The sequence below is a fragment of the Marmota monax genome, unplaced genomic scaffold (genome assembly GCF_021218885.2).
Source record: "Marmota monax isolate L192 unplaced genomic scaffold, Marmota_monax_Labrador192_F-V1.1 WCK01_AAM20220418_F8-fsc00099, whole genome shotgun sequence".
Classification (NCBI taxonomy): Eukaryota; Metazoa; Chordata; class Mammalia; order Rodentia; family Sciuridae; genus Marmota; species Marmota monax.
In genome coordinates, this window is record NW_026692126.1 from 1,723,854 (window position 1) to 1,738,693 (window position 14,840).

Below are 14,840 nucleotides of genomic sequence, written 5' to 3' on the forward strand. Positions count from 1 at the left end.
GCAAGTATTCAGAGCTCTCTCGAAGACTGTGGAATTAACAAAGCTCACCCTCACCTTGTATTCGAGTGTTGGGTATTCAGGGTCCATGCTGGCTCAGTAGACAGTCAGGTTTTAGGAGACATCACAAATCAAGCCCATTTTGCTTCCATTTTAGAGGAAAATGCATCATTTAAGGTTAAGTCAGACTGGATCCCAAATTGACAAAAGATGCCACTTCTAGGTTTCTATAACTTTTGATATCTCCCCAGAGTTCATGGGATTGGAGTGTGAACTGAGGCAAAGTTGTTTTAGTTTAGTTTTTTTTTTTTTTTTTAATTTTCCTTTTTGGGTGGAGGTGTGTTGGAAATAGAGATTCTTCTTCAACCCAGCTGGTCAGGGTCCAAGCAAGGTTTAGAAGCCACACTAATATCACACTGTACCTTCCACCACTCTGGTGAAGCCAAGTACCAAATTAAGGCCTTGCTGCTCTCCCTCAACTTCCTTGGGTTCTTTTATTTTCCACCTCTGTCCCCTCCTCACCCTTCTTTCCCACCCGTGGCTCCTCACTGTGGATAAAGAGAGAAGGGAACACAGTTCTCCAAACTCCATGCAGATGACCCTCCACTGAGAAGGTCTCCAGGAGTCCCTGCATGATTCTACTTCCTGTTATTGTCCTTGCTGCTGGTTTTAACTTATCAGTTTCATCTGCCATTGGGATAGGGACAGCAGGATGGATCAGACTTCGTCTACAGGCTCCTGGAAAGCATTGTGACCCAAGGGTAAAAGATTATAGCTTAAAGCTCAGGATTCCTGAAGCTACGGATCAATGGAATGGGCTGTCCTGTGACACAGTATAAACTGAACAATGGCCACCCGGAAGGGGATTTGGGTATCAGAGATTGAGATAAAAGAGGTGACCAACATGGCCCACTAGATGGTAAGGTGGAAGGTAGGGATGTCACCTTAGTTGTCCCTGGCTCTTTTAATCCCCAGCCCTAAGACTGAGCCTTGCTCACTGCTGCTGAGACCTGCCCACTGCATTGGGAAGAATGAGTCCCCCCAGACCCCAGACCTCTACTAAGAAGTAACCATGGATTAAGATGCCTGAAGATTAAATAGTCCCTCCTCCACCTGACCTATATAATGCATTTGAAACCTGCACATGGGTACAAACTGATGTCTCAGGCAGGAAAGGGCAGAAGAACCCACACAGGTGGTCCAGGTGAGGGAAGGTGTAAACTGAGCTTAAAGGGCTCTGTTTTCTCTCCTCTCCTGCTGCCATCCACCGGAAGGAGTCAGTGAGATTTGGGTGTCCAAATGGGGCAGGAAACATTTGAGGACTGAGAAAAGAGGCAGAAGGCTTAACACCTGTGACCTGGCCATGTGTGGGATGTAAGTTCTAACCCCAACTCTGACCCTACCTTATATATTACAAAGAAAACCTCCCCCATTCCTACTAAAAAAGAAAAAAAATCTCTTGACTCTATTTTCCCCCAGTCACATGATTCTCTAAGAGAAAGTGCAGGGTCAAGGCCAATTGGAAACCCAGAAATTGAATCCATTTGCCACTCTGTTTTTGTCCTCCTTTGGGGGACCCACAGATCCTCCAGATTCCAAGAAGCCCCATTCTTTGGAGAGGGTCTTTAAGAGTCTCATTGGAAGGATAGAGTATGGTTAAGGTGCTGTCAGGCAGCAGGGAGGTGGACAGAATGACTCAAGTTCCTTTCCAGCCTAAACTGCCCCCTTCCTTGTTCCCTCCTCCCCCTACACCCACCCGCTGCTTCGGGACCAGCAAGGAGAGAGCAGGCAGGCCGCCCGCCCGGCTAGGAGTAATTGAAAGGAGCAGATGAGAGGGGGAATGTGTCCTCCCCCACCTTCCCTGTCCCACTGGGGCTGCGGAGAAATGAAAACTAATCAAATTACACCCAACGGCCTCCCGACCCGTGCACAGGAGCCGCCCTGGCCATGGGGCAGGCTGGCTGGGTGGGGTGGGGGCCACGGGAGAGGGAAGGGGAATCACATCTAATCCACTGTAAACGTCTTGATGTGCAGCAACAGCTTAGAGGGGGCTCAGGTTTCTGTGGCGTTGGCTATATTTATCTCTGGTTCCATGCCAGCGGGGAGGGTTTAAATGGCACCCAGCAGTTGGCGTGAGGGGCTGCAGGAGCTTGGGGGCCAGAGGCAGGAACAAGTCTTTTCCGACCCCATGGAGCTCTATGAGACATCCCCCTATTTCTACCAGGAGCCCCGCTTCTATGACGGGGAAAACTACCTACCTGTCCACCTCCAGGGCTTCGAGCCACCGGGCTACGAGCGGACTGAGCTCAGCCTGAGCCCCGAGGCCCGGGGGCCCCTGGAAGACAAGGGGCTGGGGACCCCCGAGCACTGTCCAGGCCAGTGCCTGCCCTGGGCATGTAAGGTGTGTAAGAGGAAGTCCGTGTCGGTGGATCGGCGGCGGGCAGCCACGCTGAGGGAGAAGCGCAGGCTCAAGAAGGTGAACGAGGCCTTCGAGGCCCTGAAGAGGAGCACCCTGCTCAACCCCAACCAGCGGCTGCCCAAGGTGGAGATCCTGCGCAGCGCCATCCAGTACATCGAGCGCCTGCAGGCTCTGCTCAGCTCGCTCAACCAGGAGGAGCGCGACCTCCGCTACAGAGGAGGGGGCGGGCCGCAGCCCCCGGTAAGTGGCCGGTGCACCTGCCTCAGGGGTAGGGCCCAGAGGGAGGCGCCTGGATGGTCTCTGGATGCCATAGATGGGCTCAGACACAGGGTTGGAGCAGGTGCCAGGCAGGGCCTTGAGAGGCCACAGGACCCCCTCTTTTGTCAGGGCTAGGCTGTGCAGCTGACCTCCTGTGTCCCCAGGCTCTTAAGACAAGATAAAGGCATTGAACAGGAGATACAGATGGGGTGGGGGCCCACTGGCACAGGACTGCAGAGGAGTTTAGGAACAGGTCCATAATGATCCTAAGTGGAGAATGAATCCCCATCCCTGAGTCACAGCCTAAAAAGCCAGGCCACTACAGCCAAAGCAGCCTACTTTGCTCCTTACCCCATCCCTGTCCCAGGTATGGTTGAACAGATAAAATCCACCCAGTGTCACTGGGACCCTAGCAAGCCTGCTGAGAAGTCACCCTAGTCAGGTCAGATACTCTGCCTGGTCATCCTTATCTCCAGGTACAGGGAAGCCAGAGACCCTTTTTGCTGGTGTTCTGTGAAGGCAGAACCATCATCTAGGACGGGAGCCAGGACAGGCCTGGAAGCAGGGTCTCTGTAGTGCAAACATTCTGGAGTGGGGGTATCCCGGGCTGGAGGGTCCCAGCTTATGGTCCACCCTCCAATCCCACCATGGTTCTGCCTATTCCTTGGAGGCAAAGACACATCCAAGGATGGCTGTGCCCTGACCTTGGGCCTTGCCTCTGACTTGCAGGTGCCCAGTGAATGCAACTCCCACAGCGCCTCCTGCAGTCCAGAATGGGGCAGTGCACTGGAGTTCGGCCCAAATACGGGTGGTAAGTGAAGCCTGACTCTGGTTCTGATCCCTCCACCCTTCCCTAGGGGTTCTCCCCTCTTACCTCAATCCTTGCTCCAGTCCTCTTCCTGTGGCTTCTCCAGGGACCTGCTGACCTCAGGGCCCCAAATAGTGGGCTGGAAGGCCCTGTGCCTCCTTGAAGCCTTGACCAGCTAAAGAGTAGCAGTTGCAACCTCCTGTAGCTCCCTAGCTGGTGCCTGGTGACTGACCTCAACCACAGGAGACTGTCCCTGCCCCAAGGGTCCCTGGGAATTGCTGAGTCAGTGTTGCACAACTGGGCCCAGCAAAGGGCAATTCCAGTCTCCTGGGATACACTATCCTGGCTTCACCTTGGAATAGTTGCTTCCAAATCCTCTGCTAGGGGAATTCAGAGATCAGGCACACGCCTGAGGTGCATTCCTCTGTCCTAGTAAACCTGTATCACTCCAAAGGCCTCATCCCACTTCCTCACCTAGGTAACCCCTCCCCACCTTCTCCTTACAGATCATCTCCTTGCGGCTGACCCTACAGATGCTCACAACCTGCACTCCCTCACCTCCATCGTGGACAGCATCACAGTGGAGGATGTGTCTGTGGCCTTCCCAGATGAAACCATGCCCAACTGAGATTGTCTGCCAGGCTGGGTGTCCATATGAGCCCCCAAGCTGGCCATAGGTGCCACCACTTCTGCAGCGGTGGCCTTCTAAGCCAGGTTGTCCTGATGCCAGGAAGACAGCCTTGGGCTGCCACAGGCCAGACTATCCCCTTCCTCATCCATATAAGGTTTATGCACCTCCCAGCAAGGGAACGGATGCCCTCAGTTAGCTGACTCCTTAAGAGCAGAGGGCATCCCCTTTCCAAGGAGATACAGCAGGGGACCAGAGCGCCCCCTTGTGGATACCTCCCGCTCAGGGGGGCAAACTCAGGAGCTTCCTTTTTATCATAATGCAGCCTTTAATTCCACCCCTCAAATGAAATGGTTTGAGAGAAAAAGACAGTGTCCTGACCTGGACAAGTGTGCACATCTCCTGTCCTGGTCTCTTCCTGATGCCAGTGGCTGGGCTGGGCCTGCCCTGAGTTGAGAGAGAAGAAAGGGAGAGGAACAACCCTCTGTTCCCAAGTCCCTGGGGGGCCAAGCTTTTGCAGTGAATATTGGGAACCTTCCAGCAGTTTTATGTTTTGTTTTGTTTTGTGTGTTGTTTGTAAAGCTGCCATCTGACCAAGGTCTCCTGTGCTGAAGTTGCCAGGGACAGGCAGGAAAAGGGGGCGGGGACTCTTGGGGTGATTTCTTTTGTTAACTAAGCATCGTGTGGTTTTGTAATTTTTTTTTTTTTTGCTAACTTATTTGGATTTCCTTTTTTAAAAAATGAATAAAGACTGGTTGCTAGAAGAGTGTCCGTGATGATGTAGAGGGAGGGGGGTGACTGACAGCCCCAACCTCTCCCACTCAGCCATCCCAACACCCTCCAGGGGCAGGGCTTCCAAAGATTCCAAAGACTGCAGTTCCAAAAGCGCTGTGGGCACCCCCTTGAGAGGGTCACTAGGCACTGGGGAACCTGCTTTCTACCATTACAAGGGGAGCTGGGAGGGTGTGATTCATAGCCTGGATGAAGACCAGACTCCACAGAAATGCTTACAGGACACAGAGGAAGACCTTCTGAGTGTTCCACTGCTCTTTAACTTATAGATATTGCTCAAGTCTGCTGCATTCTAATTTTTATAGCCCAGTAGCCTGGCCTTCAATTAATTAAGCATGCTTGTATGCTCACATGCCCAGAGCACCCACAGCCAGGGCAAGGGGCGTATCACTAGAATTTGTGGGTATTTCCTCTCTAATCCCTGTCTCTCCCTCCGTTCCACATTATCAGAATCCCTATAGAGAAGTGGGAGGTGACTAAATCAGAGCAAGGGGCAAATACTCTCACTTCCTTGTTGGCCAAAGAGCACAACCCCTCATCTTCCCTTCCCTCCAGGCAGAGGAGGATTCCTGTCCCTACCTTCAGCTCAGAGATGGAGATTCTGCTGGGGAAAGGGGGTCACAAAGAACCATCAAAGGAAGAGAAGCTGGGTTTCTCTTCATTTGGGATGCTGTTTTTCGAAGATTGGCTTCCTAAGGGGGGAAGGTGGGTGGGAAACTGAGAACAAAGATTTATGGATAGAGATTACATAAGGATTATCTGGGGAGTTAACAGAAATTTAGAATTGAAATGGACCAAGAACACCTACTAAAAACTTATATTAACTCCAACTGCTTGGGGCTAAGTTTGTACGATTTATTGCAAATTATAGGTTTCAGAATCATTACAGAACAGGTATTCAGAGCGTGGTATGTTCCAGCCCCCATTCAATTCTCTGGGGCCCTTGACAACTGACTCGACCCAGTTTAAACTATCAGGTGCTGATGACCATCTGTACTTGCTCTGGGCTTAGGTGGGCCATCTCCCCACACTTGCCCTCCTGACCTTGCACCTAGAGGGGGACGGGGCTAATACCCTGACCCCAGTTTCTCTAAAAGCTCTGCCTGAGAATAGGAACAAAGCCTCAATGGAGCCTAAGAGAACTTGGGTTAGGATATAGAAGGTAGGCTCTTGCTGAGGCCTGCCTGTCCCAAGTAACAAGTGAGGGCCGCTCCTACTGGGAATCACAAGTTGGCCTAATCTGCCCCAGTGGTAGGATTTTCTTTTTGAGTTTGGCACTGAGTTTAAAGTCTCTCTAGGTCATTTCCATGACTCTTAGCCCTGACTCCCTGCCCTAGGGTGAGGAAGGCAACTAGCTGGCCACCATGCCTTGACTCTAGAATCCACATTCACCCCCTCACTACCCACCAAAATACTCAACTATGAAGGGAAGGGGTTCTTCTCCCCTTGGGTTCATTTCCTCTGCCCTGGCACCTCCCAAGCTCCTAGGGAGGATACAACCCCACTGCATCATTCAATGGTGACCTTCCTATCCCTTGTCCTGCTTCTTCCTGGGACCTAGAGCTGGCCAAGAAGAAGGGTACTCAACAACACTAAGGAGCTGATAGGCTCTGGGATTGCTGGAAGCTATTTTTTTTTTTTTTATAGTGCTGGGGATTGAATCCAGGGCTTGCACGTGCTAGGTTAGAGTTCTACCATTGAGCTACATCCTCAGCGCAGGATTCATTTTCAAAATCCATTCCTCTCCAGTTACCACGTCAGTTGGAAACTGAGGTTCATACTCACACAGTTGGGCCTCAGCAATAGAGTCAACAGGTCCTGCCCTTGTCACCTACCTACTTCATCACAGTCTTTAAGTCCACGGGGAGAAACAATTTGCTGAAGCTGCACAGGTGTGAATGGCAAACAGTGACACAGAGGAGGCCCGGCTCACTCAGCATTTTCATAGAATAAACAACTGCCATCAAAGGAGCTTTCTTAAATTAACAAATCCTTAACCTTCACAATAGAATTACAGATAAAACTCCAATTAATGAATAATGAGGTGGAGTTCTTTAGGGAAATTAGCTCAATCTCCTTCTTCAGTGGAAGCACCTACCATAAATCAAGCTAGGTTAATCAAATGTCACCTAATTATGGACATTAGGGAATACGCTAGAATGAAAAAGATAAGAATTACTTGAAATTGGCATAGCAGTTGTTAGTATGGAAACAGGAACTTCTTAGATAATTAGCGGGAATTACAGAATGCTTTAAGTACTATTTGTACACTCCAATAAACATTCTTGGTATCCAACTTCTCCAGGTAATTTATTTGGCAGGCTGGAAAACCTTTTTAATGCTGGTGTAGTCGGTGGTTGGACCAACTGGAGAGGGAGATTAGGGGGCTACAATGGAGGGTGAGAGGAGAGGAGCCCCCTCAACTCAGATATCTGTTGAAGGGTAAGACACCATCCCAACATGTCATGGTTCTTGGACTTCTTTAAATTCCTGGTTTCCCGGGCTCCGGGCTGGTGACTAGAACATTCCAGGCTGAGCCGGGGTCTTGGCTAAGGAAGCACAACCTAGGCCTGGGTGGGAACCCACATCACCACCCCTAGCCACTTGGCTGTGCCTCCTCCCTGACCTCCAAAGACCCAGACTCCCTGCCTCTCAGTCTGCTTAGAACCTTCCTAGAGGGGGAAAGACAAGGATCCCTGGAAAGAAACCTAGAGTCTTCTTTCTTTTCTACAAATCCTAAGACAAACATGATGCTGGGGGTCTCATCTCAAGCTCAGCATGTCCCAAATCAAACCCACATTTCCACATGAGCCTGCTCCTCTGCATCCCCACCCCAGTGGTTGGCAATAGGAGGAAGACATGGTTTTCCCAGCCCCTCAGAGCTCATTCCTGTAGACAGCTGGTCACCAAGGCTCACGAATTCTGACGGGAGGGGGAGAGGCCCGTATGCGCTAGGCCAGCACCTTCCCTCACCTTCCCTCAACTCTGTCTGCCCTTCCTGGCTGTGTCACGTTGCTTTGTCTTGCTCCTCTCCAGTCACCTGTGCTATGGACTCTGCCACCCTTGCTCCATCAGTGTTGGGGTACTGGTGACCATGAGAGGAGATGAGGATACACCATACATTATGCTGAATGTAAGGGAGTTTGCCATTTAGATGAACAGAGCAAACGTGGCCCCGTGACAACTGATAAGCCATCTGAGTGGCACAGGCCATCTGGGAGGTGGGGAAAGAGCTGGGGAAGCTTGGGGAAAGCATGAGTTCACTTAAAAAAGAAGCACATAATATTGCCAAGCTCTCCTGGTCCTGGGTCAGGATTTTTAACATCTGGATTGTGGTCAAGGACCCCACAGTTAGGCAGACCAAGTTTGACAACTCTCTCTTCCCAGCTCTGTGATATTAGCCTTAAAATTTCTTGTTCTATATAAATACAGGTTTGTAAAGATTAAATAAATTAATCTACTTGGTATGTGCTATGGGTAAAGTTTGTTTCTCCAAAAATTCATAGTCCCCAATGCAACAGTATTAACAGGCCTGAGCCAAGACCAGCGGCACACACCTATAATCCCAAATACTTCAGGCTCAGGAGGCTGAGACAGGAGGATGGCAAGTTTGAGGACAGCCTCAGCAACTGAGAGAGACCCTGTCTCAAGACAACAAATAAAAAAGGGTTGGGGTTATGGCTCAGTGGCAGAGAGCAGTTGGATTCAATGCCCAGCACTGCAAAACAAATCAAAACAGGCCTTTAGAAGGTGATTAGGTCACAAGGGTAGAACCCTCATGCATGGCATTTGTGTTCTTATAAAAGATCTGGGAGCCCAGTTAGCCCTTCCGCCCCTTCCACCGTGTGCAAATGTTTCAAGAAAGCGCCATCTCTGAGGACTGGGCCCTTGCCAGACCCCCACTCTGCTGGCTTGATCTTGGACTTTCCAGACTCCAGAACTATAAGGAATAAATTTCTGCTATTTATAAATGACCCAGTCTAAGGTATTTTGTCATAGCATCAGAACAAACTAAGAAAGAATGGCTAGAACAGTGTCTGGCACACAATACCCACTAATTTTCAGCTCTTACTAATATTAATCCTTTAACAACCCTCTGAGATAAGGTTGGTTCATCATTCGAATATGTACTTCTAGGAATGCAGAGAGCAATGAGACTGACCTATAGGAGTGTCCTCAGCCCAGTATGGAGATAGGCCAGGAGACCACAATGACCCTCAGTATGACAATGTGCTATGAGCTGGGGGGCTAAGGACTGCTGGTCATCTATTACGCTTGGGAGGGGCAGGCATTATCTCCCGGGTGATGCTCGAAATGGCCTGAAGACTTGAAGCTGCAAAGGCAATAAAAATAGTGGGGCTGCATTCTGGTGAGGGGCTGGGTGGACTCGAGACTGACAGAGAAGAGGGCCAAGGAATCCAGTCATGCATGGCTTCATATGGCCACCAGGAGGAGGAGCTGGGTCCCTGATTTAGAGGTGGCAGGGATTTAGAGGTGGCAGGGAGCTGCTGAAAGGGCAGACAGCAGCAGCTCTGGGAGCGCTGTGAACAGCACGAGCCGAGGAAGCCTGGGCAGGAGATTCAGAGATGAAGGAGGAAACAGTCAAGCCCGGGAGTCGGGCTCCTCACCCCTTTCTCTTGGCCTCTTCTTTTGTGGCCCAAGCAACCTAAACATGAACTTCCCCATCAATCCTGTGGTTGTATAAGTAAACAGAAGGTTATCAACTACAAGTTTTGAATTGATACTTCCTTTCCAGAATATAGCAGCCCTTGGGACTCTGAAAGGAGTTGGACCATCAAGTGAGCTCAAAGTTTGTTTGTTTTTTTGTTTTGTTTTTAAAAAAGGAAAAAGGACCAGAGGCCATTTGTACATTGTCTTAAAACCAGGTTGTTTATTGGTACGCACATACCCACACTCACACCCACACACACCCACACACCCACTCCTGATGCACTGAGCCAATACAGTACTGAGAAGGGGCCTGGTGAGACACAGGAGGCTGGTGAGGAGGGCTCGGGTCACTGGTGACTCTCAAGGAAAAAAATATATTGACTATGAGGCAAGGGGTACACCGAGACAACCGCCTTCCATCACTGTGTAGATGCCGCTTCATGGTCTCCCTGCAACACTCTTCAAGGGGCCCAGCTGCCGCCTATGACAAGGCCAACCACGACAAGGTGAAGATGCAGAGACAAGAGGCCAGAGCTGCCTCTCCTACGCTGCGAGCCATGAGACTCCCCTGCGGGAGGCAGATGGCCTTCTGCTGCTCCACTCCACCCATCTCAGGAACCTGGAGTATGTTCATAATTTCAACATCCGTTACCCAAGAATAGGGGCGTGTTCTCTCTACCCGATTCATTGTATGCTCTGTCTCTACTCCTAGAAGCCTGATGGCAGAAAGGGCAGGAAGCAATGACAGAGAGCAAGGGCAGGTGGTTGCCTGGCCCAGCCCAGGGGAGAGGCCCCTAGACACACCACTGGACAAGCTCCCTCTACTAAGAGGTAGCACCAGGCTCTAAGTCCCAGTACAGCTCCAGGTTCCAGCAGTCCTTCAGGACAGGGTGCTGTGGCCCATTACTCCACCTGCTAGCCTAGCCCTGCTCAGAGCCAAGTGGAACAGGCTGCAAACCAGCTGCTCCGGCCACCTGTAGGAGGGCGCTGCACTGGCATCTCTCCAACTAACACGCCCAGACACCCTCCCTCTCCTCTCACTTGGATGAAGCCCTAGATCCCATCAACCCATGAACTTGAGTTCCAAGCACTTTCAGGCACCTTGGTAGGATGAAGGAATGGGTAGGGAAGAGAGATTTCTGGGAATAGTATTCCTCCCAAACCGGGACCTGCAGCCCTCTGCCCATTCCCACCATGCTGATAGGGGAAACAAAATGGTGAAAGCTGGGTGGGTCTCAGAAATTTCTGGAGGTGACAGTCCCTGCACAGCAAAAGAGTCCTGAAGAGGGTTGGATGATTTAGGGACAAGCAGGAATGATTTCCTTCATCAACACTACATTTCCTAGGCCTGGGACATGATTCTCAGAAGGGGAAGCTTTTTCTTCTCAGCAGGTCAAAGGAAGAAAGCTTCAGACTGTCTTTTTCCCAAATCTGCTTTTAGGGTCAATGTATATTCAATCCACTCATCGGGTTCATTTTTAGGGGGCTGGGATTACTGAATAAGTAAGGCAGAGGATGATGGGGAAGAGATGCTGGGGTCACAGTGGGCAGAACCCAGTGGGATCTGTTCTGCCCCAGGGTTATGATGCACTCCTCCCAGCCCAGATGAAGCTCCACCCTTTGGTTGGGGCTGGTATCATTCCTACTGTCCTTTGAGCTTAAGGCTACCAGAGGTCATCAGCTCTCCTACTAGCTTGCCTGCCTACCCGGCTTACTGGGCATGGGGCTAAGAGTTTCCCCACCCTGACCTTAGCCCAAAACTGAGGTCCATTTTGCTCTGATTCTTCCCAAACTCATGTTTGGGATTCAGTTTGAGTGGGGACTCAGAATTTCTACCTCAGGTTTCCTAGATCCTCTCCTAGCCTCAGCATCCTGAGCCCCAAGCAAGTCCTCAAGGCAGAAGCTGCAAGTGGTGGTGATGGACTGGGGGAGGGTGGAGCTGAGGGTGCCAAAACCAACCCTCAGACAATCTGGCACAACCAGAGTGGACAGGGACCAAAAGACCAAATAGCCCAAACAGGACAGTGTGAAGTGCCACCTTTTTTGAAAGGGCCATCTCAGTCCTTGGCCCAGGATCCTCCTGGTGGAGGGCGCAGTCCAAACCAGGCCAGGTCCAGAGGGAGGGTGAGGTCACAGCCACTGCGGGCTGCCCTTCTCTCTTCCCCCAGAATCCCAAGCATGGACAACCTGAGTGCCTCCACAACACGGGAGACCCCAGCCACAACCACGAGACTTACAAAGGACACGCAGTGGGACTCAGGAGTAGTGGGATGTCGAGGGGATAGATGAATATATTCTGAGATCCAGGGCAACCGGAAGGTCACAGACGAGACTAGGAGCCGTGGGAAGAAGGGGAACGAGCAGGAGGGGTCAGGGCCGGCTGAGCCTGTGAAACCAGAAGGACGCCGGCCCAGGCCGTGGCTAGTCCCGGAAGGCGGAGAGCATGTGTCCGTAGAGATAGTGGGAATGAGCTGAGAGAGAAGAAAGGCACGCGCTGTGGGCGGGCAGGCAGTCCCTGGGAGGCAGCTTGCGAGGGGTCTGCGGCATGCTCCCAAGCACAAAGCGCCCCAGGCCACACGAAGCAGGAAGGGGCAAGCCGGGCAGTGCTGGCGAGCGGGGCTGGGGTGGCAGGGCCGGGTGGCAGGGCCAGGCCGGCGGCCAGGGGCAGGCGCGTGGGGCCGAGCGCAGCAGCAGGCGCCGGCGTCCCAGGCCCACTTACCCCGAGCCAGGGGCACACCCCCGTCAGACCCGGGGCGGGAGGGTGGGGGTCAGCAGGAGTAGGTCCGAACCGTGGAGGTCTCCAGTCTCTGCGCCCCCGCCGGCCCGGCTGGGAGGAGTCGGCAGCGGGAGAACACACAGAGCGCGGGGTTAGTGTGCGCACACGCTCGCTCGAGGGCCGCAGCGACACACTCCTCGGCAGGGGCTGCCCGCAGCGCCCCCCGCGGCAGCCGTTAGTGCAGTGTCAGCCCGAGGGTGCGAGGGGCCGCCAGCTCCGGCCGCGCACCCTCCACCCGGCTTGGCCCGGGACTCCTGGTCTGGAGCCCGCGCCCAGCGGGGCCTCGGCCATGCCCAGCCAGCCGGTCACTCACCTTCAGGCATGACTTTCTTGGGAGGGCCGGGAGGGGGCTGCAGGGTCCCCAGGGAGGACACGCGGAAGCCTGCCGGGAGCGTCTCTGCCGAGGTGCCCAGCATGCCGCCGCTGTGGTGGTCCCGCGGCCGGAAGCGTTTCCTCCAGGAGGGCGCGCGGCGGAACACCTTGTCCTCCCCCTGCAAGGTGGAGACACGCAGAGGCCCAAGGAGGTTGTGATTGTCACTCACTCCTTGCCCCAGGAAGGGCAGTTGTGGCTAGTTCTGGAGATACTAACTACTCCCTTTGGAAAGAAGAGACAAGGTCACTTCCCCCTTTCTAGTCCTCAGTTTTTCCACCAGTGGATAAATCTGGAGTTGAAGTGGATGACTCCCATGGGTCCTTACAACTCTCTAACGTCTCCCTGGGGGAAGAACGGGAGAGCCTTCTGGTCAGATCTGTCATCTGGCATTGGACTCTGCTTCTCTACCCACATTAATCTTCTAAGCCTGAGTTTGGGGTGCCCATTGGACTTTCAAGGTGTTCCTCTTCTCAGCCTCCCATAGAAACGCACCGGACAGTCCTCACACATGCTCTCCTGTCCTTCTGCGTCCTAAGACTATCACCCAGGTATTCTGGAAGAGCACTGTGTCGGCAGTCAGGATACCTGACTTCCAATCTTGACTCCTTCCATATTACCCGCTGTGTGCCTTTGGGCAAGTTAAGTGACCTCTCTAAGCCTCAGTTTCCTCCTCTGTAAATCAGGAACACCAACATCTGTCCAACTACTTCTCAGATTACCTATCCAACAGGATTAGATGAGAGAACCCTTTGACAGTGATGGGTGATGACCAGAGACATACTCCAAAGGACATGACTGGCAGTCCCCAGCCATCTGCCACCTCACAGATGACACCAAGTCTCCAAAATAACTATCTCTACTAGAGGGCACCAGGGCCACAACCCTACAGGATGCTACCCTGCAAAGGCCTCCCACTCCACCCTTTAGAGCCACATCCACCCTGCTTTGTAGTCACACCTCATTACCCCCCCCTCCCCGTGTGGGAGAAAGAGCCCCAGGGTGCAGGCACAGTGATCCCAGCAGGGAAAAGGACACTAACCCTTTGCTTTTCTCCCAACTACTCCTGCCAACCCCTCAGGATTTGTTTTTGTTTTATTTTGAGACAGAGTCTCCTTGCTTAGTTTCTCAGGCTAGCCTTGAGTTTGCAATCCTCCTACCTCAGCCTCCTGAGTAACTGGGATTATAGGTATGTCACCTGGCTTGGCTAAGATTGTTGTTTAAGCCCTTGGAGGCCAAACATTCTAATAGATTCTTAGCACCAGGTATCTCTGTCACAGCACTAGTTCCAGTAGCATTTTTTATGGATTTAGGAGATTATTTCATTATTTTCTTCCTCTCCTTCATTTACCTCCTCAATCCCTCCCTCCCCCTACCCTTTCACTTTATCCCTCTTTTCCTCTCTCTCAAATTCTATGCTCCATGATTGCAGAAACCGTGATCTTTTTTGTTCCAACCAATGTCTCTCCAGCTCCTGAGTAGTGTCTGGGAATACTGTAGGCGTTCAACAGATACTTGTTAAATAATAGGTGGCAGTGGTTCCCTACACAGGAGTCCATTCCTGAACTTGGCAGGGACCTGCGGCTTCCTCATATCCTGCTCTTAACTAGCCTGGAGCCCTTTCTCTCAGCCCCCATTTCCACTTTCAGCCAATCCTAAGGACTTCCTGCTGTATTCCTCCTCTGTCCCCTAAGAAGCACATGTTCTTCCTGTCCCTCCGGATTTCCCTTCGGTCCTGATCTCCATGGAGAGGGAGAACTTGCTACAGCTTTTCAGAGCCTTGAAGTTGGAGAAAGGAAACAGAACCAGAACTGACAGGACTAGTAGCAAGAGACAGCTCCAGGTTGTTGGAGAAGCACTAGACAGCTAGATAGGAAGCAGCTTCCACAGGTCTCTGCCCAGCCCCCTCATCAAATTTCACCCTTTCCCAGGACTTGGCTTCTGCTTTAAGCTCCCTGCAAGAACCAGTCCTCTATAGTCCCACATGGAGTTGCATCTCAGAAACCTCACTTTACTGACCAACGGCATCACCCACTCAATTCCATAACTCCACCCCAAAGTCTTATAGATCAGCCAGCCATGCCAGCTTCCAGTAGGTGGTGGGATGCAGGGGAGAGAGCA

General features: G+C 52.0%; 2 protein-coding genes across 6 annotated transcripts in view; one reads left to right on the forward strand and one right to left on the reverse strand.

Annotated features, from left to right (window-relative positions):
- Positions 1-2,185: 2,185 nt before the first annotated feature.
- Myog (myogenin) lies at positions 2,186-4,703 on the forward strand. The gene is made up of 3 exons (XM_046464989.2): positions 2,186-2,656; positions 3,404-3,485; positions 3,989-4,703. The coding sequence occupies exons 1-3, from the start codon at positions 2,186-2,188 to the stop codon at positions 4,108-4,110; spliced, it is 675 nt and encodes a 224-aa protein (XP_046320945.1). The 3' UTR covers positions 4,111-4,703.
- A 5,070-nt stretch (positions 4,704-9,773) lies between these two features.
- Positions 9,774-14,840, reverse strand: part of Ppfia4 (PTPRF interacting protein alpha 4) — a 50,629-nt gene continuing 45,562 nt past the window's right edge. For 3 of the 5 annotated variants that reach the window (XM_046463739.2, XM_046463732.2, XM_058585782.1), the window contains 3 exons: positions 12,663-12,840; positions 12,293-12,400; positions 9,774-12,044 (listed from right to left, as the gene is read on the reverse strand). In XM_046463739.2, coding sequence (XP_046319695.1) covers positions 12,342-12,400; positions 12,663-12,840 — 237 coding nt within the window. In that variant the 3' untranslated portion in view covers positions 9,774-12,044; positions 12,293-12,341. The remainder of the gene's footprint in view (positions 12,045-12,292; positions 12,401-12,662; positions 12,841-14,840) is intronic. The other 2 variants (XM_046463747.2, XM_046463735.2) reach the window with 1 other exon arrangement.

Excerpts from the sequence above, each read along its gene's own strand:
- Myog (XM_046464989.2), top strand. The coding sequence starts at position 2,186 with ATGGAGCTCTATGAGACATCCCCCTATTTCTACCAGGAGCCCCGCTTC. Across the intron at positions 2,657-3,403 it reads GGGGCGGGCCGCAGCCCCCG|GTGCCCAGTGAATGCAACTC; the intron begins GTAAGTGGCCGG and ends TCTGACTTGCAG. Across the intron at positions 3,486-3,988 it reads GTTCGGCCCAAATACGGGTG|ATCATCTCCTTGCGGCTGAC; the intron begins GTAAGTGAAGCC and ends TTCTCCTTACAG.